The 26,510-nt window shown below is 44.2% G+C and overlaps 3 protein-coding genes across 14 annotated transcripts in view; all 3 read left to right on the forward strand.

Annotated features, from left to right (window-relative positions):
- Positions 1–285: 285 nt before the first annotated feature.
- Positions 286–2,486, forward strand: LOC117654857 (ABHD16B-like). Its single transcript, XM_034401789.2, has one exon. The coding sequence runs from the start codon at positions 1,109–1,111 to the stop codon at positions 2,414–2,416; it is 1,308 nt and encodes a 435-aa protein (XP_034257680.2). The 5' UTR covers positions 286–1,108; the 3' UTR covers positions 2,417–2,486.
- A 4,640-nt stretch (positions 2,487–7,126) lies between these two features.
- Positions 7,127–9,020, forward strand: LOC117654856 (ABHD16B-like). Its single transcript, XM_034401788.3, has one exon. It carries the CDS (start codon positions 7,525–7,527, stop codon positions 8,938–8,940), a length of 1,416 nt encoding a protein of 471 aa, XP_034257679.1. The 5' UTR covers positions 7,127–7,524; the 3' UTR covers positions 8,941–9,020.
- Positions 9,021–19,358: 10,338 nt separating this feature from the next.
- TPD52L2 (TPD52 like 2) overlaps positions 19,359–26,510 on the forward strand; it is a 43,426-nt gene continuing 36,274 nt past the window's right edge. For all 12 annotated transcript variants that reach the window (XM_087890987.1, XM_087890989.1, XM_034401778.3 and 9 more), the window contains exon 1: positions 19,359–19,497. In XM_087890987.1, the coding sequence (XP_087747113.1) occupies positions 19,479–19,497 (19 nt within the window). In that variant the 5' untranslated portion in view covers positions 19,359–19,478. The remainder of the gene's footprint in view (positions 19,498–26,510) is intronic.

Consider the following 26,510-nt stretch of genomic DNA (forward strand, 5'->3'; position numbering starts at 1 on the left):
TCGCCATCTCAAAACGAAGCTGAAGTCCAGGCCAAGGAAGGTGACTGAAGTTTCCGAAAGATGCCCTAATTAATTCATGTCAGCTTGCAAAGCTTTCAAGTTGCCAGTGACCTTCAGGGGTGGGATTTAACCGGTTCAGACCGATTCGGGCCAACCGGATGCTAATTTTACATCTGGTTAGCCGAACTGGTAGTTACAAGGACTATCTGGCCCCGCCCACTCTTCCCTGCCCCTCCCAGGAGTCTCCACACAGCCCATTTTGGATGCCAGGTAAGCGCAGGGCCCACACGGAGGTTCTGGGAGGGTGAAAAATTGGCCTCCCGGAAGTTCCAGAAGTCTGGAAATGGGCCCATTTCCGGCCTCCATAGGGCCCCCAGCCCCCAGGGGAGGCCGTTTTCGTCCTCCTTGAGGAAAGCTCCAGAGTTTGAGGAGGGCGAAAATGCCCCTTCCCCCCCGTGGTGCAGGAGACCGAGTAGGCCACGCCCACCATGGCCACACCCACCCAGCAAATCGGGCAGAGAACCGGTTGCTAAAGTTTTTAAATCCCACCCCTGGTGACCATCTCTGGTGAACCAAAGTTCTTGAGAAGTTCAGTACCTCTTGATTACAAGAACAAACCCTGTTTGTTTTGTGGGGGCCACAAAGACTCCTTCAGCAAAACTGGTAGGATCTCTTCTTCTTCCCATCTAGTATCACGAGAGAGAGAGAGAGACAGAGAGACAGAGAGAGACAGAGAGAGGGGACATCTGGGGTAGGTTTTAGGTGGACCTCCTGGCTCTCTCAGCCAAGTCCTCAGAGGAGAAATTGCTCACAAAGGGAGGTTGCCCTGGCTAATTATTACCTCTCCCTGACCAGGAGGGCTCTCAAAGGATATGTCCTCTGCCCTTTGCATGGTACCATCCTCCTTTTGTATAGCACCAACTGGGTGACCTCAAGATGTTCTAACACAGTTCAGGAGTCGCATCCACTTTGGGGCCAAATCCTGAAGAAGTTGCTCACTCCCGGTCTTATGTCCAGACCAGGTTGGCGGCCATTCCTCCTTCTCTCCTGCCAACTTCCTTTCATTTATCTCACACTTTTCAGGTGACCTCACTTCAAGAGTTCCACCATGTGTTTCAAAATGGGGACGTGTCTGAAGATCAAGGACAGTTATTCCTTCAAGAAATGGCCAGTTGAGTATTCCTGGGATGAGGACAGCAAAAGTACTAGCAGCGAGAAGAACAACAGCAGTCCCAGTAGCGCTCTGCCAGATGTGGCCACAGCTGCCCAGGATGGAGAGGCCAAGAAGGTCAAAATTAGCATCCTCCACCAAATGAAACGGGCGTCCGGCACCTGGATCAGGTACACCTTGGCTCACACCGTTGGCCGCTGGCTGCTTTACCCTGGTTCCGTCTGTCTCTTGAACAAAGTCCCACTGAAGCTGCTGGTGAACGGGAGGAGACGCCTGATGGAGGACTTTCACGGAAAGCGGGCCAAGCTGGTGGCTTGCGACGGGAACAAGATTGACACCATGTTTGTGGACCGGCGTGGAAAGAGCTCTGGGAAGCTGGGAATGCACTTGGTGATCAGCTGCGAAGGGAATGGCAGCTTTTACGAAGTGGGGTGCTTCATCACCCCGTTGAAGGCGGGGTACTCCGTCCTGGGATGGAACCATCCTGGTTTTGCCAGGAGCTCGGGGAAGCCGTATCCCCAGAATGACATCAACGCCATGGACGTGGTCATCCGGTACGCCATGCACCGTCTGAAATTTAACCCGGAGGACATTGCCGTCTACGGTTACTCCTTGGGGAGCTACACCGCGACGTGGGCTGCCATGGCTTACCCAGAGCTGGGAGCCCTGGTTCTCGATGCCTCCTTTGATAGCTTGCTCCCTTTGGTCGGCAAACTAGTAACTAAGCAGGTGAGGAAGCTAGTCCTTAAGACGATCAAAGAGAACTTTAACCTCAACGTGGCGGATATGTTGCGCCACTATCAAGGGCCGGTGCTCCTCATCAGGAGGACCTTCGATGAAATCACCACCACCCAAGTCCACCTGGAGAACCACCTCCCCGTGATCCAGACCAACCGAGCCAACGAGCTGCTCTTGCAGATCTTAAGGTGCCGTTATCCTAACATCATCTCTGGGGCGGAAGACGTGGTACAGCAATTGCTCATTGCCGACTGCCCTCGCGTGGAACACTTCATCTACCACCATTTCTACCGGGTGGATGACAACTGGTGTCTCGATCAACTGAAGACCTACCGGTCCATCGTCGGAAGCAAGGCTGAATTTCCGTGGAAAGTCGGGAGTGACTTACCGTCCGCAAGGAAGAAGCACATGGCTTTGTTCCTGGCCAAGAAACATCTGAAGAACGTGGAGATCACACATGGGAGAACGTTACCCCCGGAAGAATTTGAGCTGCCCTGGAAGCTCTAGCTAGGCTGGCAGATGGTGGGTTTGATAGCAGAGTAAGAGAGAGAAATAAAAGCTAGGATACATCACTGTCTATTGTTGCCCCGAGATCTTTGTGTAAGGATGAAGAACTTATGACTCAAAGGTGGATAGGAAGCCAACTTTCTGCTTCTCAAAGAGCTGAGGAATGGAACTGGCTGGGTCCACCCAGGAGATTTAACCATGGCAGGTAAAAGATCTACTGACATCGTATGCATCAAACCTGGTTAACTATAAGCTTGGTTGGTTGGGATGATGGTGGTTTTTGCTTTATGGTTCATTATTTCCTCAAGGCTCTGTCCTAAGTCCGCTGTGGTTCACCCTGTTGATCAGAGGTGGTATTCAGCAGGTTATGACCAGTTCTGGAGAACTGGTAGCAGAAATTCTGAGTAGTTCGGAGAACCAGTAAATACCACCTTTAACTGGCCCCGCCCAGGGATGGGTTCTATTTACCTTTACTACCGGTTCGCAACAGGGCCGTGTGTGCACGCTCACTTCGCATGCACAGAAGCGTTCTGATGATGTCGGGGTCAGTGGGTGGAGCCTCCTGCCGGTGCGAACCGGGGTCAACCCACCACTGGCCCCACCCTCATCTATTCCCTGCCTCCTGAGTCTCAGCTGATCGGGAGGAAATGGGGATTTTGCAGTATCCTTCCCCTTGTGTGGGGTGGGAATGGAGATGTTGCAGTATCCTTCCCCTGCCACGCCCACCAAGCCATGCCACGCCCACCAAGCCACACCCACAGAACCGGTAGTAAAAAAATTTGAATCCCACCACTGTGCCACGTTTGCCACCCATCATATCGTGAAGTATGTGGACGGTACAACAGCAGTGGGCCTTATTCAAGACAACAAGTGACTCTGGCTTCCCCATTGACTTTGCTTGTCAGACGGTCACAAAAGGGGATCACGTAACCCCAGGACACTGCAACCGTCATAAATATGAGTGGGTTGCCAAGCGTTCAAATTTTGATCACGAGACCGTGATTTTTTTCAGCGCTGCGGTAACTCCAAACAGTCACCAAATGAATTGGTGTAGCAGGTGTGGTGGAATGTGATCTGGATTCCCAGGAGGGAGGGGCTGCATTCCAGAGGACCAAGAGACAGCCAAGTTGAGATAGTTTGTTGTGAGGAAGAGGATCGAGTCAGCTCCTCTTTAGCTAACATGATACACCAGGAGCCATGGTGGCTCAGTGGTTAGAATGCAGTATTGCAGGCTAACTCACTGCCCACTGCCAGCAGTTCAACTCTCACCGGCTCAAGGTTGACTCAGCCTTCCATCCTTCTGAGGGTGGTAATATTCTGGCCTAGGCTTCCCCAGCAGCATGAAGCCGAGTCCTCGTCCCGATAAACCCCTTTTATTTAATTTACAGTGAATCCCTCTCCTGCAAAGTCTTTCCTCTCCCACAGCCTTTCAAGATAGTTCACAATTACCGACCTTTATCAGGCTTGGAGAGTGGCCAGGCCGATATCTTTCAGACGCCACACTGTAACCAACAAAACTTGGCAAGAATGCAGGAACAGATCTTCACCCAAATGAACTAATTGTCTCCTGCAAACTCCCCTCCCCTTCGCTCCTCTTTATTCCCTATGGGAAGGACTGTTCACCGTCCACCGGTGGCTTTACTCCTGAGGCGACCCTTGTTCCTTAGCTGTTCTCCTGGCAGCTCTGCGCATGTGCACACTGAGAACAGGATCCAGCTGTTCTTCTGCCTCAGTGATGTCCGACTCTGAAGGCAGCTGATAACTGTCAGACGGCCCTGGCCCCATCTCTGCCTCCGACGCAGAGCCCTCGTCAGAGCCTTCCCCAGACTCCAGGACTGGCCCATATTCCTCCCCAACCTCCTCACTGTCCGAATCTGCTGCCAGTTCCACTGGCTGCTAGCGGGTAAAATGAGGACCTGGATTATTGGGGGAAAGATGCTGACTCCGTAAACCGCTTAGAGAAGGATGTAAAGCACTGTGAAGCGTTCTATAACTCTTTAAGTGCTATTGCTGTTGCTAATTCTCAGAGGATATCTTTCGTTAATGCGATTACTGGGTAGTCCTCGACTTACAACAATCCACTTAGTGGCCGTTGAAAGTCGCAACGTCACTGAGAAAAGTGACGCGACTATTTTTCGCACTTACGATCCCTGCAGCACCGCCATGGTCACTTGATCAAAACTTGGGCGCTTGGCAACTAGTTCATATTTACAACCGTCGCAGTGACCCGGGGTCATGTGATCCCCTTTTGCCACTGTTAGGGAATGGTTATTGCCTAACTGGTTGGATTGGCAATATATATAAACCATCAATGCATGTTTGCAGTCAAAATGTAATGTATAGCTTTAAGACTGTAATGCTGTATTGCATCATACTGTACTCTGATTGGCTAGCTCTGTAGCCAACGTACTTAAGAGGAAGCTTGAATCATAGCTTATTTTTCTTATTACATTATTATTGCTACCTCTGCTCCTCTTTGCCTGCTCTCTCTGCATGATCAATGTTTGATCATCGCTACTTGTTGTTTTCTACTGTTTTACTGATTGTTTTACAGCTGTATTTGTTCCTGTTTGCAACTCCAAAAAGAACTGTTTTATTGCATATGACTACAACAACTGGTAAGAAGACTTTGTTCTTGGCATATCCCTGGATTGACAATTTAACTATCTTTATCTGTGTATGACCTGGGTTGTTTATTGGGCTTTGCTTTGCTTTTTCCTAAAAGTAAAAGAATAACACAACTCGGTGTGTCTGTGTATTGACAGTGCTTATTCACAATCACTCTCAGTCGTTTCTCATGTGCACAACCTTGCTACTCAAGGGTTACTCTGCACATATTCCTTAACAGCCACCTTCTGACAAGCAAAGTCAATGGGGAAGCCAGATTCACTAAACGGCCATGTTAGTGTCTTAACAACGGCAGTGATTTGCTTAACAACGGTGGCAAGGAAGTTCGTAAAGTTGGAGAAAACCCACTTAACAACTGCCTCTTTCGCAACAGAAATTTTGGGCTCAGTTGTGGTCGTACGGTATGCCGAAGATTACCTGCAGTCTGCTTTAATTTGGCAAGATTCTGTCTTTAGGTGAGGAACAATAAAGGAAATTGCTTGGAAGGAATTCTATATGTGTTTTGGTACTCGGAGACTGTTCTGCCCCAGCTACGGATCCCAAAGAACACAGCACACACAAACTCTGAATAAAACTTAGTTTACTCAAAAACGCAGTTTTAGCAAATGCCGGCTGTTAATAAAGCATTTTTAACAGCTGCCAGAATTCCATAGATAAGATATTCAGAGTCTTACTGAAGTTGGCAGAAAGCCCAGAAACGAAGTTTGCAGAGACATCCCAACGCGATGGTTAGCGAACTAAAGTTGTTTCCTGCAGCTTGTTACCAGCTGTGTACTTTCTTAAATAGGCTAAGGAAGTGGCCGATTAGCTCCAAGCCTTACTCTCGAGGAGACCTCCACCTGAGGAGCCACTCTTGCCTTTGGGCAGCTCTGCGTGCCCGTGCATCGATAAGAGGCGCCTCCTCTTCGTCCTCTTCACTTATGGGAGCTTCTGGAGGTTCTGAAGGCCCTGGCTGAATCCCCGCCTCTGGCACCACATCTTCTTCAGCCTCCTCACTGTCCGACTCGAGCGCCAGCTTCACAGGCTGCTGGCGCAGCACCACACCAACTTCCTCGTCGTCGGGATCAGCAACAATCCGCGCAGGCTGCTGGCGGGCCACAACAGAGACTGACAGCTGGCAACCTACAATACATATTTCCAAAAAGCAACCCATTTTTTCTCCCCAGGACTCCTTCCATTCCACTTAGTTCTTTTTTAGTTTTTCAAACATTCAACCTCTTTCTTAGAAAGACTTCTGAACTGGTTTTATTGCCAAGAAATTGGGATCGGGGTAAAGCCTGCAAGTAGATCCCCTCTGATCTCTGAGTAGGAAACTGGCACCCCCGTCACCAGCCTTCCAGCTCCATTTCTTCAACCCTAGAGATCAATGAGAAGGGTACACCAGGTTGGCATTGGTTTTGCCCCATGCCAACCCTCCAGGAAGAATAACAGAATAGCAGAATAACAGAGTTGGAAGGGACCTTGGAGGTCTTCTAGTCCAACCCCTTGTTCAACCAGGAAGCCCTATACCATTTCAGACAAAGTGCTGTCCAATCTCTTCTTCAAAACTTCCAGTTGATGGAACATTCACAACTTCTGGAGGCAAGTTGTCCCACTGATTAATTGTTCTAACTGTCAGGAAATTTCTCCTTAGTTCTAAGTTGCTTCTCTCCTTGATTAGTTTCCATCCATTGCTTCTTGTCCTGCCCTCAGGTGCTTTGGAGAATAGCTGGACTCCCTCTTCTTTGGGGCAGCCCCTGAGATTTTGGAAGACTGCTATCATGTCTCCCCTAGTCCTTCTTTTCATTAAACTAGACATACCCAGTTCCTGCAACCGTTCTTCATATGTTTTAGCCTCCAGTCTCCTAATCCTCTTTGTTGCTCTTCTCTGCACTCTTTCTAGAGTCTCAACGTCTTTTTTACATCATGACAACCAAAACTGGATGCAGTATTCCAAGTGTGGCCTTACCAAGGCATTGTAAAGTGGTATTAACACTTCACCTGATCTTGATTCTATCCTTTTGTTTATGCAGCCCAGAACTGTGTTGGCTTTTTTGGCAGCTGCTGCACACGGCTGGCTCCTATCTAAATGGTTGTCCACTAGGACTCCCTCTCACAGTTACTACTATTGAGACAGGTACGACCTATTCTATAACTGGGGGACATTCTCCTCCACTATCCTCCATGGTGATCCTTTGGACCTCCTGTCCACAGTAGGGGGACCTTCAGCCCTGCTCAGGCCTTGCCTGATTTGGGATCTCACAAAGGGGACTGATGTCACCCATTATTACGCCGTTCTTGTGGGAAGGGATACTGAAGCTCCTTGAGACCTGCATGGACATGGGTTCATCATGGCCACAGAGATGTCCTTCTAAAGCCAGCACCATGCAGCTATGAAGGAAGTGGTCCAGCCACGAAGGTCCTACTTCTGAGACATCAGAAATATCCAGGTGGGGGTCCTTGCCGTGCCCCCTCCATTGTTTTTTTTAAAATTTTACTTTATGCAGCTCCTAGAGAATAAGCATCGTCTCCCTATGTGTGTCTTCTGTTTTCCCAAAGCTCTAGCCCGGGTTTTTAAGGCCTATTTTACAGCCAGTTATCACTTTGATTTTGCTAACTGGCCAGTGGAATTTCGATGGGACGAAGCAGGAGGCGGCAGCCTTCCGGCGACTCACAGCGACCATGGCAAATCCCGTAGGCGCCCTCCCCTCAAGGCTGTACAAGGAGCTTGTCCCCCAGAACTGGCCTTTGAGGCAGGTCCTTGTGGACATCGGAGTAGCCAATGGAACCTGATCAGCAATCTGAAACAGTTGCCCAGTCGAGTTGCCAGCTACATCATGGCTCACTCCTTAGGCCGGTGGTTGTTGTACCCAGGATCGGTCTTCCTTTTGAACCAAGCCCTGCTCCCGATCTTGGCCAAGGGTCAGACTCGCCTCTTGCAAGAGTATAATGGGAGACGAGCGAAGCTGGTAGCCCGGGACGGGAATAAGATCGACACCATGTTTGTGGACAGGAGAACCAGGTTCAACATCCCCGGAACAGAACGGGGGAACCGCCTCGTGATCTGCTGCGAAGGGAACGTCAGTTTTTATCAGTGGGGCTGCCTGTTCACCCCCTTGAAGACAGGCTACTCGGTGTTGGGATGGAACCACCCTGGCTTCGCCGGAAGCACCGGGCAACCGTACCCGAAGAACGATGCCAACGCCGTGGACGTGGTGATGAGGTACGCTATGCTCCGCTTGGGTTTCCGGGTGGAGGACATTGTGATGTACGGGTGGTCCTTAGGGGGTTATTCGGCCACCTGCGCTGCCATGTCCTACCCAACGCTGGGCGCGTTGGTTCTGGATGCCACCTTTGATGACCTGCTTCCCTTGGCTCTCAACGTCATGCCCAAGAGTTGGAATAAGCTGGTGGTGCGGACGGTGAAGGAACACTTCAACCTCAACGTAGGGGAACTGCTGTGCAAGTACTGTGGCCCCGTCTTGCTCATTCGCAGGACCAAGGATGAGGTCATCAGCACATGCCCGGTGGGCCTGGAGGACCAGATAGCCAACCTCCGATGCAACAGGGCCAATGAGCTCTTGATCCAGTTGCTGCAGCACCGTTACCCGTGTGTCATGTCCCAGGAAGGACTGGAAGCTGTCCACGACTGGCTCAGAGCCTTCAACACCAAGCAGGAAGCAGCCCTTTACCAACGCTACCAAGTGAACGACGATTGGTGCACGAAGGAGCTTCAGAGCTACAAGTCCATCCTAGGGCTGAAGGACCACTTCCCTTGGCAGGTCGGGAAATACAGCCAGCGCCGGGAAAAGCAACAGTTGGCCGTGTTCTTAGCCAGGAAGCATCTGAAGAACGTGGAGGCCACCCATTGGTCTCTTCTGAAGCCCGACGATTTCCAAATGCCGTGGCGATTGTAGCAGGAAGAGGGGGGAGATGGATACAAAAGGGAGAAAAGAGGAAGAGACAGACAGACAGACAAAGAGAAGGTCTTGGAGAATCTGTGTGTCTCTGTTGTCTTTGGGTGATGTGCCCCTTTTCCCAAGTAGGAGTCCTTCAGTGCTGCTGGATCGCCTCCATCATCTATGGCAGGACGAAAGCTATGGGCCACCATATCTTATGGGGCAGCAGGTCCACTGCAGAGAATTAGCATGGGGACCCATTAAACCAGATTAAACAAGGGAAGGGTGGGTGGACAATCCCAACAGTCACTCCCAAGCAGGACCCTGAAGATGCCGAAGGCACATACAGGTACTCCAACTTACGGCGGTCATAAAACAGGGCAAAACTTACTTAACAGCTGCCACTTTTAGCCATGGAAATGTTGGGTTCAATTGTGGTCATAAGTCATGGACTACCTGTATCTATTTACATTTTATTGAACACATTTATGTAGCCTGTATGTACATGAAAAGGGCCACACGGTGGCTCAGTGGTTTAAGACGCTGGGCTTCTCAGCTGGAAAGCCAGCAGCTCAAGTTCGAGACCCGATCGCCACGAGACGGGGGTGAGCTCCCGTCCTTCCCTCAGCTCCCGCCAACCTAGTCGCTAACCTAGTTGAAAAGCATACAAATGCGAGTAGATAAATAGGTACCACTTCTGTGAGAAGGTAACAACGCACCATGATGTCATGCTGGTCACATGACTGCGGGAATGTCTTTGGAGAGCGCTGGCTCAATGGCTTTGAAACGGCGGTGAGCAGCGCCCCCTATAGTCAGCAATGACTAATGCTGTAATGGTCACAAGGGTCATAACCAAAGAAGCTGGCTTCCCACATCCATATATACAAGCCACATACTCTGTGTGTGTGTGTATTCCATGGGGAAAAACAATTAATGCTAGCCAGACTTCGCATCGTACATGAATGGGTCTGGTAGAGCAAGAGCAATCCATCTAATCTTATTGTATGTCACGCTGAGTTCTCCCAGTGTCCCAATATATCGAAGCTTAATAACACATGTGTGTTGAAATAAGACATGTGTTTCTGGATCGGGACGCCTTGCGCACAGTCACTCACGCCCTCGTCATCTCCTGTCTGGACTATTGTAATGCTCTCTACATGGGGCTCCCCTTGAGGAGCACCCGGAGGCTCCAACTGGTCCAGAATGCAGCCATGCGAGTGATAATGGGGGCGACTCGTCACTCCCATGTAACACCGCTCCTGCGCGAGCTGCACTGGCTCCCGGTGGTCTTCCGGGTGCGCTTCAAGGTGTTGGTTATTACCTTTAAAGCACTCCATGGCATAGGACCTAGTTATCTTCGAGACCGCCTGCTGCTACCGACGGCCTCCCATCGACCCGTGCGCTCCCACAGAGAGGGCCTCCTCAGGGTGCCATCAGCCAAACAATGTAGGGTGGTGAGCCCCGGGGGGAGGGCCTTCTCTGTGGGGGCACCTACCCTCTGGAATCTGTTGCCCCCAGAGATAAGGAGAATCCAAGACCTCAGTGCCTTCCGCCGTGCCCTTAAAACCCACTTTTTCCAGCAAGCCGGGCTGGCTTAAGAAGAAATTTTTAAAAGTTTTAAATTGGTTTGTGATTTTTAATTTTTGGGCCAAATTTATATATATTTTAATGTTTTTTAATATTTGTATTTTATGTTCTTAATTCTGGCTGTACACCGCCCTGAGTCCTCAGGGAGAAGGGCGGTATATAAATTGGAAATAAAATAAAAAATAAAATACTTACAGGACCGCATTCTGCTACCGTTTTCCTCTCACCGACCGACACGCTCCCACAGAGAGGGCCTCCTCAGGGTGCCGTCGGCCAAACAATGTCGACTGGCGACCCCCAGGGGGAGAGCCTTCTCTGTGGGGGCGCCTGCCCTATGGAATGAATTGCCGCCGGATATACGAAGGATCCCTGACCTCCGCGCCTTCCGTCGTGCTCTGAAGACCCTATTATTCCAGCAAGCCGGTCTGACGGGATAAATGATTTTAAAGTGGTTTAATATGGTTTTAAATGGAAGTTTTAATTTTGGCCAAAGATTGAATTGTTTTAACATGTTTTTTTTAATTTTGTCTTGTATGTTGTTTTATCATGGCTGTTCACCGCCCTGAGTCCTTCGGGAGAAGGGCGGTGGACAAATATAATAAAAACTAAAAACTAAACTAAACTAATTAAAGGAGAGTCTGCAGGGGGTGTTAAAACATTCAAGATGACTATCACAATTGTGCAATTAAGGCCCTGCATGGCTGGCTGGGGAATTCTGGGAGTTGAAGTCCACTGGTCTTAAAGTTGCCAAGGTTGGACATTTTTATTTATTTTATTTTATTTTATTTCCAATTTATATACCGCCCTTCTCCCTGAGGACTCAGGGCGGTGTACAGCCAGAATTAAGAACATGAAATACAAATATTAAAAAACAATTAAAATATATATAAATTTGGCCCCAAAATTAAAAATCACCAATTCAACCAATTTAAAACTTTTAAAAATTTCTTCTTAAACCAGACATCCCTGGTGTAAAAACAGTACTCTAGTCATCTGCCTTTTTGGAGGTTACGGAGGGCAGTAAACAATCCTTTCCTCAGCCAAACACGAGCTGTTGCACACTGTTGCACGCCTAGGGGACTAGCAAATTCTCAGGGGAGACACATCGCAGGGCCAAACGTAATTCTCCCTCAGGATAATTGTATTTAATTCCTAGAGCAGGGTTCTCCAACCTTGGCAACTTTAAGACTTGTGGACATCAACTCCCGGAATTCCCTAACCAGCAGACCTATTTTTTGGGGTGGTGGTCCCTCCCCTTCCCTCTAGAATATTATTTAATACGTAAAATAAATAAAATACATTGTCCTGAAGAAGGTACAATTTTAGTCCCCACACTGTGTTGCTTTTCCAAAAAGCCTTGAAGACGGAGCCGATCGAGTGGCTGATTCGATTGTGTTGTTGCTGCTGCTGTTGTTGCAGTGGAGTTTTTATGCTGGTTTTTTTTTTTTTTTTTAAATATTGTGTGAGAAATAATATCCTTCTGGGATATTAGACACTGGAGACATGGAGGCTGGTTGGAAAGATGGTTTTAATGATGAAGCCGAAGCACATGGGTGGTTCTGGTGCAGCTGACCACAGGGAGTGGAGAGTGAGGGCACGGATGGGCTGCTGGGGAATCGCAGGTTTTTTTAAATTTTTTTTAATTTGATTTATATGCCGCCCTTCTCCGGAGACTCAGGGCGGCTTACAATGCGCTAAGCAATAGCCTTCATCCTTTCGTATATTTATACAAAGTCAGCTTATTGCCCCCACAATCTGGGTCCTCAATTTACCTACCTTAGAAAGGATGGAAGGCTGAGTCAACCTTGAGCCTGGCGAGATTCGAAACTGCAGTAATTGCAGGCAGCTGGTCTTAATAACAGGGTGCTTTAGACCACTGTACTACCAACGCTATTTATTTATTTATTTATTTATTTATTTATTTATTTATTTATTTATTTATTTATTTATTTATTTATTTATTTATTTATTTGTTGGTTCGATTTATATGCCACTCTTCTCCGGAGACTCAGGGCATCTTACAATGCGCTAAGCAATAGCCTTCATCCTTTTGTATATTTATACAAAGTCAGCTTATTGCCCCCACAAACTGGGTCCTCAATTCACCTACCTTAGAAAGGATGGAAGGCTGAGTCAACCTTGAGCCTGGTGAGATTCGAACCTGCAGTAATTGCAGGCAGCTGGTCTTAATAACAGGGTGCTTTAGACCACTGTACTACCAAGGCTCAGGAGAACCTCTAACTAAGATTCCGTACAGTTCGGAGAACCCCCAAACCCCACTCCTGGCTGGCCCCACCCACCCCTCCTCTTCCCTCCCAGGAGTTCCCACACAGCCCGTTTTGGATGCAGGTACAGTAAACGCAGGGCGCGCGTGAAGGCTTGGGGAGGGTGAAAAATGGGCCTACCAGAAGTTTGGGAAGGCCGGAAACGGGCCCGCTTTTGGCCTCCAGAGGGCCCTCAGAGCCTGGGAAGGCCGTTTTCGCCCTCCTGGAGGCTCAAGCAAAGCCTCTAGAGCCTGGGGAGGGCAAAAATGCACACACACACCCCATAGTGCAAGAGGCTGACTAGGCCATGGCCACACCTAAAGTAGGAATCATACAGGGTCAGTTACATGAACACTAAAGGACCCTCTCTATTCACATTATTATAAGGGAGAAATGTGCTTGTTTGGAGAGTATATTAAAAATCAGCTAAATCCCATTATTGGTAATATATCTTCTGATGAGGCCTAGCTGTCACGGAAGGACAGCCATATGGAAAACATCTGCGGGGCCTCACTGTCAAAGACACAAGGAACATGTACGTTACAAAGAGTTACTTATTACCTAAGGACAGCAATAAATCTCCTGTATTAGTAATTACAGAACGAAGGAAGGTTGTCTAGCTAAAGATAATCTTATAAACTAGACAATAATGGTTTAGTAATTAGGAAGTGCCAATTATCATATAACAAGTGTATGTTAACCATATATGGAAAAATGCATGTGCTCACCAAACCCTTTGTCTTGGAAACATATATAAGCAGTTGTATCAGAGCTTTCCGGGGTTCAGAATTTCAGGTACAAATCTGGCTCTGAACCTGCGCAATAAACTGTATCTGGCTGACCCAGGAATGTTTTTCAGTCTTTCATTCCATAACACACCCACCCAGCAACCAGGCAGAGAAGACCTTGCTAAAATTTTTGAAGCCCACCCCTGAGTGAGGGGTATTTATACCTTCTCTTGGGCTTTGCACTTGAGCTTCCTGTTCCTGTGCAAGAACATGTATCCTATTGGCTGTTGTCAGACTCCCTTGGGGCCATGTAGGGGTTATCTAGGGGTTATAGCTGGCTCTATAGGCAAAGTACAAATCCTAGGTGTTTGTCTGAATGAAGTTTGGTTGAAGTTTCTGAGGGTGATGCAATGAAGGTGCTTGTTGGGTAATTCCTACTGTGGCAGAGAGCTAATCCCAGTTTTGTTCAGATTTTGCTACAGGGAATTTCAGAATATCCTGTCCTGAATGGATTTCTGCCTGACGTATTTGCTTTGCCTATGAATAGAGCTATCTAGATACTTGTCTTCCTTTTTCAATCAGCTCTTTATGTGCTGACATCTGCTGAGGGCTATTAAGAAAAGACAGGGGCTGCTTTCTCCCTCTAAAAAAAACATGTTTCTCCGTTTCTCACCCAGGGAAATATAATATTCTGCCTTTTTAAATATTTCTCAACATATTTCATTCTTCTAAGAGAGGGGTGGGTGCTAACTTTCTACAGTTGGAAACTGCCCAATCATTGTATGTGAGCTGAGCAGCCATATAATTTTTTTAAATGAATAACTAAGTCCTTCCCCTTCACAAATGTCACTTAAATGCAGCCAGGGGTACTCCTAGCTACCACAATCTCTCACTAAATACTGGTTTATTTGGTTAACTTCCCAGGTCACTGTGAAATATTTGGAACTCTGGAAGCTTTAATGTTGCATTTACAATACAGATGTTCCTTTTTACACTTCCAGGAACGAGGGAGGAAATTTCTGGAGTCGTAATTGAGGTATATCTATATTTGTGAAAGCCAAATAACTTGTATTAATATAGACATTTGCATGCATAAGTTACAAGCAGCACACATTCTGTTACGTTGCTAAATCTCCACCACCAGAGCTTTGTCTGTTAATGAGAAATTGCGGGATTTTATTTATTTATTTATTCCCATTAATAAGGCTTACAGGCTGGGGGAAAAAAAAAACCTTAAAACTTCAGTGTGCTCCCGAATGGTGATTCTTGGTGCTGTGTGCTCCTACCGCCACTAGAGGGCGATAGCCCAAAGGTACTTTTCAAAAGGCAGCCAGACTGTTTTTTCTTTGAAAAAGACGGAGGGAGGGGGGGTGAATCTCGCATTGGGTCAAAGAGGAGCAGTCTAATCCACGTCTCACACTACTTCCGATTCCCAAGCGCAACAGTAATATTGATTGATTGATGTCTATGGAGATTCTCAGTCATCCATCATGGTTTGTCCCAAAAGGTGCTTTTTCCAAAGGCATCTGGACTTGGTTGCCTTTTGAAAAAGCACCTTTGGGATGGATGGATTGAATTTATATAGCTGCTCACTTCCTCTTATTGGCCCTGGGACGGTTTACAAAGATTACAGATTTAACAGAGTTGAAAGGGACTTTAGAGGTCATCTAGTCCAGGGGTCCCCAACTTTTTGGACCTCGGGGACCACTAAATTCATAATTTTAAATCCCGTGGACCACTAATATGATCTCCCTAATGACCGGCTGGGTGGGCGTGGCTAGGTGGTCATGTGAATGGGTGGGCGTGGCCAACACGATGTCACTCATGTCAAGGGGCGCCTTGCCAGCCTCTACTCGCTACTCCTCACCGGCCCGCCTGGGCTCCTTAGGGCCCCAACAGGAAGCAGTTGCTGGAGCTAAGCAGCCACCACGAGAAAGAGTGGGCAAAACAGCTCAGTTCAAATTGGATCTGACCGAGAAGGAGGCTCAGCAGAAGCACCTCACTGAGGACTAGGAGCATAGGCTTTCCAAACAGAGGGAAGACCTACGGGAGTGCAAGGCCAGGTACAGGCACCTGGAGGCTCAGCGGGCTGAGATGGTCAGCCAGTTCCAGGCCATGATGCAATCCCACTGGAACGAGGCCCACCGGCTCTTCGCCACCAGCGGCACTTCCCTCCAGCCTTCGCCCAAAGCCCCACACCAGGAGGCTGAAGCAGACCCCAAGTCGGAATTTCTGCCCCCCTCCGACCCACAAAAAAAGACCCCGAAGGGGGAGACTCTCTGCAGCAACACGAATGTTCATTGCACGTATCCATCCCAGGGGCCGTAGTTCGAGGACCCCTGATTTAGTGCAATACAAAAAATGCAAATAATTTTTCTGCAGACCAACAAAATTTTCTCGCGGATCACCAGTGGTCCACGGACCACCAGTTGGTGACCGCTGATCTAATCCAACCTACGCACCCTCGCCCAAGCAGGAGACCCTCCACCATTTCTGACAAATCCAATCTCTTCTTGAAAGTCTCAAGTACATTTCCTCCAGGGTGGGGGGAGAGGCAGAGGTGGGTTTCAGCAGGTTCTGACCAGTTCTGGAGAACCGGTAGCGGACATTTTGAGTAGTTCGGAGAACCGGTAGTAAAAATTCTGACTGGTCCTGCCCCCTTCTATTCTCTGCCTCCCAAGTCCCAGCTGATTGGGAGGAAATGGGGATTTTATTTATTTATTTATTTATTTATTTATTTATTTATTTATTTATTTATTTATTTATTTATTTATTTATTTATTTTATATTATATTATATTATATTATATTATATTATATTATATTATATTATATTATATTATATTATATTATATTATATTATATTATATTATATTATATTATATTATATTATATTATATTATATTATATTATATTATATTATATTATATTATATTATATTATATTATATTATATTATATTATATTATATTATATTATATTATATTATATTATATTATATTATATTATATTATATTATATTATATTATATTATATTATATTATATTATATTATATTATATTATATTATATTATATTATATTATATTATATTATATTATATTATATTATATTATATTATATTATATTATATTATATTATATTATATTATATTATATTATATTATATTATATTATATTATATTATATTATATTATATTATATTATATTATATTATATTATATTATATTATATTATATTATATTATATTATATTATATTATATTATATTATATTATATTATATTATATTATATTATATTATATTATATTATATTATATTATATTATATTATATTATATTATATTATATTATATTATATTATATTATATTATATTATATTATATTATATTATATTATATTATATTATATTATATTATATTATATTATATTATATTATATTATATTATATTATATTATATTTATTATATTATATTTCTATACCGCCTTTCTCCCATAGGACTCAAGGCGGTGTACAGTCAAGAAAAATATAGACACACAAACATCATAAAATTGCTAATTAAAATTATTACTTAGTTTGGTCAATTAAATAAAACCCAGAATTAGATAACATTTTTAAAAATCATTCACATGTTCGTATGTTTAGCCCTGCCTGTTGGAACATCAGGGTCTTGAGGGCACGGCGGAAAGCACGGAGATCAGGGATATTCCGTATCTCCGGGGGCAGTTCATTCCAAAGGGTTGGAGCCCCCACAGAGAAGGCCCTCCCCCTGGGAGTCGCCAGTCGACATAATTTGACTGACGGTACCCTGAGTAGTCCCTCCCTGTGAGAACGAACTGGTCGGTGGGAGGCTATTGGTGGCAAAAGACGGTCTCATAGGTACCCAGGTCCTAAGCCATGGAGTGCTTTAAAGGTGATAACTAACACCTTGAATTTTGCAATCACCTTTTCCTGGAGTGGGGAGGGAATGGAGATTTTATAATATCCTTCCCCTGCCACGCCCACCAAGCCATGCCACGCCCACCAGCTATACCCACAGAACCAGTAGTAAAAAATTTTGAAACCCACCACTGGGGGAGACCTGCATGGGGGACACGCACGAAGATAAAATGCTTACGATAAAAGCTTCGCCTTTTCTTGCTGGTGCTTTGAAAGAAGCCCTCTTCCTCCAGAAAAGGGCAGGAATAAAACGGCGAAGCCCCCATCGACCAGCGAAGTCCATCTTAGCTGAAGGAATAGAGCCGAATAAAAGAATAACTTTATTGCCACTGTGAAATGTACACTAATCGGCATACATTTGTAGGAAGAAATATCCTTCTGGGTTCAGCTCCAAGTGGGGAAAAAGACACTGGAAACATGGAGACTGCTTGGAAAGATGGTTTAATGGTGGACAGGATCACATGGTTTGAGTTCCTGAACAGAAAAAGGGGCGAGATACAGCGAGTCCCGGAGTTTTTATGCTCTCCCTGGCTTTGAACTTCCTGGGGCCCCGAAAGAGTATCCTGATTGGTTGTCAGACTCCCAGGGGGTGGGGGTCTTAGCTAGCCTTGCTGGCGGATGTAATCTTCCTAGGTGCCATGTGGTGAGTTTCTGTCCTAGATGGGTCCCATTGTGTTAGTTTCTGTTGCTATTGTGTTGCAGATGGGTCCTATTGTCAAAGATTTGAGTTTCTGCCTCTGGCCCATTAACAAAGGGGGGTGGGGAGGCAGGAAGGGGGGAGTTGCTTTGTCTTTAAAACATGCTTCTCCATTTCTCAACCAGGGAAACATAATATTCTGCCTTTTTAATATTTCCTAAAATATTGCATTCTTCCAGGAAAGGGGTGGGTGCTAACTTCCTACACATTATAAATGAAAGTTAAATAAATAAATAAATAATTTTATTTCTATACCGCCCTTCTCCCGAAGGACTCAGGGCGGTGTACAGCCTAATTAAAAACACAAATACAAACATCAGTTAAAAATAATTAAAATTATTACATAATTTCGGCTCAGATTTAAAACCCTAAAAATTTAAAACACCCAATTTAAAAATCATTACATTGATAGCCCGGCTTGGCGGAACAGCAGGGTCTTGAGGGCACAGCGAAATACACGGAGGTCGGAGATCTTACGCATTTCCGGGGGCAGTTCATTGCCTACAGCTCTCAAAGGGTCTCCCCCTCCAATACACACTACATAACCATGACAGAATAAATAAATAAATACAAAATTATGTATGTATCCACCCACATATATTATAGGACACAGGGAAATAAAGTCTGGTTTGGATGTATATCCACGTACATGGCGAGAAAAAAAGGACACGACGATTTCAAACTAAAATCTAAAACAGGGAGTCCTCGACTTCCAACAGTCCATTTAGTGACCATTCAAAATGACAATGGCATTGAGAAAGGAACTTATGACTGTTTTTCACACTTGCGACCGTCACAACATCCCCACGGTCACGTGATCAAAATTCAGATGCTTGACAACTGACTCGTATTTATGACGGTCGCAGTGTCCCGGGGCGGGGTGTGTGTTGATCCCCTTTTGCGACCCTTCTGACAAGTCAACGGGGAAGCCAGATTCACTTAACAACCAGTGTTAACCAACTGAACAACTTGCAGGGATTCATTTAACAGCCGGGGCGAGGAAAGTCGTAAAAACGGGGCAAGCTCACTTCACAAAAGTTTCCCTTAAAGCAGCATAAATTTCGGGCTCCGTCGTAACCCGAGGACTACCCGCATCGCCTTCCTTCCTGCCCCGCTTCCCACTTCTCAGGAGTCCATCGGGAACCCGAAGTTTGAAACGGCCCCTTTTGTCTCCCTCCTTTACCTCTTGGGGGCGGGGCGGGGCCCGTCGCTTCTCGATGACGTCCCTCAGGCCGGAAAAGGGAGCGTCGGCGGCGTGTGACGTCGCGCCGTCAAGCGAGAAGCTGCCTCGGTGGTTGTTTTCCCCCCTCCGCCGTAGCCGCGCAACGGTTCCCGGGCCTGGGCGAGATGGAGAGCGCCAGCCAGGGTAGGGGACGCCCGGAGGAACCGGGAAGGGCCGTTCCGGGGCTGGGTGGGGGGCTTCGCGGCTTCAGCCTTTCTGGGGGGGCAGGGGGGGGCGCCTCTCGCCTGACTGGCCGCCCCTGCAAGCAGAAATCTAGCAGGGTGGGCGGGGCTTCCAGGGGAGGGGAGGGGGGGTCCAGCATCTCAGAGGGGAAGGTCAGACACCCCTCCCCCCCCCAGGGGAAGAACGGTGGGAATTGGGGTCAGGGGGCTCCTGGGGAGGGGATGAGACCCTGCAGGGAAAGTGTCTGTGTATGGGGGGTGGGTGGGTGGGAAGGGGTCTTTATTATATTATTTTATTTTATTATTTTATTATTATTATTTATTATTTTACTTTTTTATTCTTTTACTTTTACTTTAAATTATTAAGTTAAATTATTTTACTTTACTTTTTACTCATTTTTTATTTTACGTTTCTTGTGCTGATTTATTCTTTATTCTTTCACTTATTTTATTCTTTCATTATTTTACTTTATTATTTTTTAGTTTACCTTTCTTTTATCGATTTATTCTTTATTCCTTTACTTATTTTATTGTTTCATTATTTTACCTTATTATTTTTTAGTTTACCTTTCTTTTATCAATTTATTCTTTGTTCCTTTACTTATTTTATTGTTTCATTATTTTACCTTATTATTTTTTATTTTACCTTTCTTTTATCGATTTATTCTTTATTCCTTTACTTATTTTATTATTTCATTATTTTACCTTATTATTTTTTATTTTACCTTTCTTTTATCGATTTATTCTTTATTCCTTTACTTATTTTATTGTTTTATTATTTTACTTTATTATTTTTATTTTACTTTTCTTTTATCGATTTATTCTTTATTCCTTTACTTATTTTATTATTTCATAATTTTACCTTATTATTTTTTATTTTACCTTTCTTTTGCTGATTTATTCTTTGTTCCTTTACTTATTTTATTGTTTCATTATTTTACCTTATTATTTTTTATTTTACCTTTCTTTTATCGATTTATTCTTTATTCCTTTACTTATTTTATTATTTCATTATTTTACCTTATTATTTTTTATTTTACCTTTCTTTTATCGATTTATTCTTTATTCCTTTACTTATTTTATTGTTTTATTATTTTACTTTATTATTTTTATTTTACTTTTCTTTTATCGATTTATTCTTTATTCCTTTACTTATTTTATTATTTCATAATTTTACCTTATTATTTTTTATTTTACCTTTCTTTTGCTGATTTATTCTTTATTCCTTTACTTATTTTATTATTTCATTATTTTACCATTATTTTTTATTTTACCTTTCTTTTATCGATTTATTCTTTATTCCTTTACTTATTTTATTATTTTATTATTTTACTTTATTATTTTTATTTTACTTTTCTTTTATCGATTTATTCTTTATTCCTTTACTTATTTTATTATTTCATAATTTTACCTTATTATTTTTTAGTTTACCTTTCTTTTCTCGATTTATTCTTTATTCCTTTACTTATTTTATTGTTTCATTATTTTACTTTATTTTTTATTTGTTTATTTTTATTAATTAAATTTGTATACCGCCCTTCTCCTTTCGGACTCAGGGCGGTGAACAGCCAAAATAAAAACATTTGTACACAAAAGTTAAGATAATTATTAAAACGAATTAAATGAAATTTGGCCCATAATTTAAAACATATCAGTTAAAATCAATATCGAACGTTAAAACCAACATGGAATCAGGCCAGCCCTGCTAGCTGAAAAAAGTAAGTTTTTAGGGCCCGACGAAAAGTTATTATTTTTATTTTTATTTTATTTTACTTTTCCTTTATCAATTTATTCTTCATTCTTTTACTTATTTTATTATTTCATTATTTTACTTTATTATTATCGATTTTTTTTTTAAAAAAATTGATTTATATGCCGCCCTTCTCCGGAGACTCAGGGCGGCTTAGAGTGCGTTAAGCAATAGCCTTCATCCTTTTTGTATATTTATACAAAGTCAGCTTATTGCCCCCACAACTGGGTCCTCAATTTACCTACCTTAGAAAGGATGGAAGGCTGAGTCAACCTTGAGCCTTGGCGAGATTCGAACTTGCAGTAATTGCAGACAGCTGGTCTTAATCACAATGCTATCAGTCTGCTGAACCACCAGGCCCTTAATAAAGATTTATTCTTTATTCTTTTACTTATTTTATTATTTTGCTTTATTATTTTTCTTTTACTTTTCTTTTACTGATTTCTTTTATTCTTTTACTTTTATTATTTCATTATTTTATTTGTTATTATTTTTTATTTTACTTTTATTGATTTATTTTAATCTTTATTCTTTTACTTTTTTATTTTATTTTTTCATTTCATTATTATTATTTAAAGTTTTATTTTCTTTTAATGCAAACGTTTCATCTTTCATTAAACAGTGTGTCGTCTGGGTACAAATTTTTTGTGTCATAACAGTTAAAACTTACCACCGTATTCATTATAGCTATTTTTATATTAAGACGAATACTTATTATTATTTTTGTTATTTACTTTTTATTATTTACTTATTATCTTATTTTATATTTTATATTACTTGTATTGATTTATTTTTTAATTGTCTTTCTTCTTTTACTTTTATTGATTTATTTTTTTATTTTTTTTATTTTTTAACTTTTATTAAAAAAAATTTATTCTTTTACTTTTATTTTATCATTTTGCTTTCTTTGGGGACGGTCCTTCCCGCAGTCCCTTCCCCCCTGGGGGGGATTGTGGGAAGTGAATCCTAGAACTGGAGCCTCAGCTGTTGCAAGGAGAAGTGGAATAGGGGGTCCCCAAGGTTTGTTTGACCCCCCCCTACCCCCCTTCAAAGCCCGGGTGTGGGGCACTTGAGAAGCTTCGGGATGGAAGCCTATAGACCTGGAGGAGGCCTTTGGATTAGGAGCAGCTGGTTGGACGGGTTTGTCCAGGCCAGGCTGTCCTTAGAAGTGGGAGGGAGGGAAGGGTACAAGGGGAGTTTGAACTCAGGGTTTACTAAGGGTTAGGAAGGCCTGCCTGGAAGGTGGGGGAAGCTGGGTCTGGTTTGGGCCTGTGGGAGATTGCAATTTTGGGAGAGGGGTCAGCTTTTGCAGCTTGGAGGGTCTGTTCTCCCCCCTCCTCCCCAATTATTTGCCAGATTAAGTTTGATGATTTAGAGCTGCCTTTGTTCAAAGTTTTTTTCAAGTTGAAGATGGGTGGACTTCAACTCCCAGAATTGCCCAAAACCAGCCATTCAGGCTGGAGAATTCTGGGATTTGAAGTCCACGCATCTTAAAAAGTTGAGAAACGCCGAAGTCTTGGGAGGAGGGGAGGGCTAGGGAGGGTTAGGGAGGGAAAGTTGGGGGGAAATGGAAAAATTTGTATTTGTAAAACTTTTTCAATTAAAAAAAAAATGAAAAAAAAATTTAAAAAGTTGAGAAACACTGTTTTAAGGCACAATCTAATTGTTTCTGGACCGCTCCAGCTTCTTCACATCCAGTGTAAAACAGATTAAATTACCCCAAACTGGGTAAAAGTGTTTATTTTGTCCATCCCATTACCCAACCCCAATAGGAATATTTACGCTGCTTTAAATCAATGCTTCTTAACATTTTTTTTTTAAAAAAGAAGAAAAGGGCACAGCCAAAAACTGATGCTACATCCTCTTTCAATTTGTCAGTGGATTCTGCAAGTGATTTATGTGACACCTGATTCAGACCTCGGTCCTTTTGACCAATCCTATCTGGCTTTGGCCAAATTTCGAAGGAACCGTGGGGTACATCTTGCAACCCAGTTCAACTGTGTGGTCAATATCTCTTCCCCCCAATATAGACCAACGGGGGAAAGGTCTCCTGGCGGTCCCTGAATTCCTCCCTTACTTTGTTTCTTTAAAAGTTATTTTTAATCAAAAAGAACAAGAACAGGGAAAGCAGCGTGCTAAAACCCAAGCGCTCCTTCTCTTATTGAAAAAGGAAAAAAAAAGAAAAATAGTGGGTAATCTAGAGCTCTGTTTTTTTTCCAACCTTAAGCCACTTTAAAATGGATGGACTTCAAATCCCAAAATCCCCCAGCCAGCAGGCTTCAGACAAGCAAAAACAATTGGGGGGGGGACCAGATTCCTTAAAGGCTGCATGATTCGTTTAACAGCTGCAGTGATTCATGTTAAAGACAAAGAAAAAACAGTTGTAAGATGAGGCGCTTCCTTAAGAATTGCCTTGCTTAGCAAGCACAAATTTTGGGCTCATTTCTGGTCATATGTTGAGGACTATCTGTGACCCCCCTTGAAGTATCCTAGGGAACTGCTGAGTTAAAGCACAGAATGGGAAATTGCCAGACCTCTCTGTTCCACACAAGTGTTGAGTTGTTTTCTAAGGCCTTCTAAAGTTGTCTCTTTTCTCCTGTTACAGTTGCAGCTGTGTTTTTAGAGGGTGTGGGTGTCTCTTGTGTTCTTGTGTATTTTGAATGTGCAGCTGTTCCCTGCCCACCTCTCTACAAAGAGTCTGCGTACTGTATTAAGGAGATAGTAACTGTCTCGGACCCCAAAAGTTTAGAAAAATCTTTTTATTTGATACCTGATACCAATTAAGACTATTGTTTCTCAACCTTGGCACCTTTTAAGGTGTGTGGACTTCAACTCCCAGAATCCCCAGCCAGCCATGACCCCCCCCAAGGCAAATATGAACCAGTTGCCAGGTGTCCAGATTTTAATCACATGACCCTGGGGATCCTGCAACGGTCGTAAGTTTGGAAAACGGGCATAAGGCACATTTTTCAGCGCCGTAACTTTGAACGGTCACTGAAGGAACGGTTGTAAGTCGAGGACTGCCTGTACCCTGTTGTACCTTCTTTCATGCCCACGTGTAAGCATGAATTATGATTCATGGAAAGGCAAACACCTATCAGGCAGATATAGCTTGGTGCCACTTACTATGTCTCCCAATAGGAAAAAAAAATTGTAAGATGGGCTGCCAATACATTTTACAAATGCATAAATACCGTATTTTCCGGCGTATAAGACGACTTTTTAACACATGAAAATCTTCTCAAAAGTTCTTATACGCCGGGTGTCGTTCTCCTGTAACCAGGCAGACCAGCCCGAAAGGCTTTGACAAGCCTTAAATGGCTCTGGCGATCCCAGCTCTGGCAATCTGCTAATCAGGCAACTCAGCTGGGATTGCTAGTTGCTCTTTTTTAGACCTAGCCATTTAAAGTTTAGGAAGTTTTAAATTTAGTTTTCATATAAAAATAAAAATAAAATAAAATAAAATAAAATAATATTTGTGCAGCTTTCTGAGATTTAGTGTGTTTCTGTAGTGTTTCACTCTAACTACACAAACACAAAAAATCTCACAAAGCTGTATGTGGAATTTTGTGTGTGTAAAGTGTGAAAGTTGTTTTTTTTGGGCTTTTTGTGGCTGTGTGAGGTTCCTGCTTGTTGCAAGGGCCATTTTGGGTCTAGCACAGCTGCTTTTACATTGTGGCTGAGCCAGTTGTGTTGTGTTGTGTGTGTGTAAAGTGTGAAAGTTGTTTTTTTGGGCTTTTTGTGGCTGTGTGAGGTTCCTGCTTGTTGCAGGGGCCATTTTGGGTCTAGCACAGCTGCTTTTACATTGTGGCTGAGCCAGTTGATGTTTTTTAATTTTTATTTGGTGTGCGTTGGAAGAGGGGTAGTCTTATACAGCGAGTATAGCCCAAACCCTATATTTTAACAGGAAAAGTTGGGGGTCGTCTTATACGCCCAGTCGTCTTATACGCCGGAAAATACAGGTATTTATTTGTGCCTCGGGGTTGAACTGTGAGATCTTTGGTGCTCCCTGAATTGGTTGCTTCCTTGCAAACCAGTTTCATTGCTCAGTTAGGTACCCGACTCCTGCAGCAAACAATACTCCAATTAAGGACCTGTAGTACTAGCTCAAGATAAGCAATCAAAGAATAAACAGCCTAATCAAGGAACCACTAAGGACGTTCCCATCAAAACCGGCAGGGCAAACGGCTTGTATAGGAACGAGAGCGAAACCCCACTCCCTTCTAGCACTGATGATGTTACCTAGTTTGATAATGGAACGTCTGCAAGAAAACAAGCTCAGAGAGCACCAAGGACCCCACTTACTACGTCTTCCTGACTGGCACACAACCTGGCAATGTGTGTTTGTCTATTAAAAAATGCCTGTGGGTCCAGGCTGTGCTGTAGCCCGCAGAATAAATCAACGTCCCCAGTCTCCGCTAAATGTCTCATCCCCCATGTTGAATAACAAGAGGTGGAAGGGACCTTGGAGGTCTTCTAGTCTAACCCTCCCTGCTCAAGCAGGAGATCCTATACCCGTGATGGCGAACCTATGGCACGCATGCCACAGGTGGCACACGGAGCTATATTAGTGGGCACGCCAGCTCAGCTCTGGGGTACATGTGCGCGCCGGCCAGCTGATTTTCGGGCCTTCTGGGCCCACCAGAAGTAGGGAAACAGGCTGTTTCCTGCCTCTGGAGGGCCTGGGGGCAGGGTGGGGAAGGCCCGTTTTTCTTTCTTACCTGGCTCCAGATCCTCTCTGTGTATCTGGGAAGGGCAAAAACAGCCTTTTCCACTCCCTTGGAGGCCCTACGGAGGCTGAAAGGGCCCATTTCCCGACCCGCAGTGGGACAGGAAGTGACTTTTTTTCCTGTTCCCAGCCTCCAGAGACTCCTAGAGAGGCTCCTAGAGACTCCTAGAGAGGCTCCTAGAGATTCCTAGAGAGGTTCTGGAGGCTGGGGACAGCAAAGAAATGTCACTTCCTGTCCCACCGGGAGTTGGTAAATGGGCCCTTTCAGCCTCCGTAGGGCCTCCAAGGGAGTGGGAAAGGCTGTTTTCGCCCTTCCCAGATGCATAGAGAGGATCTGGAACCAGGTAAGAAAGAAAAACGGGCCTACCAGGCCATCATGTGCCAGGAGCGGGGGTGGGGTTGCATGCACATGCGCGTGGGCACGTGCATGCACGACCCTCCCCCGCCCCCCCTCTCCTGGCACGCAATGGCAAAAAGGTTAGCTATCACTGTCCTA

Source organism: Pantherophis guttatus, chromosome 3 (assembly GCF_059756535.1).
Source record: "Pantherophis guttatus breed Tessera chromosome 3, ASM5975653v1, whole genome shotgun sequence".
In the NCBI taxonomy this organism is placed as follows: domain Eukaryota; kingdom Metazoa; phylum Chordata; class Lepidosauria; order Squamata; family Colubridae; genus Pantherophis; species Pantherophis guttatus.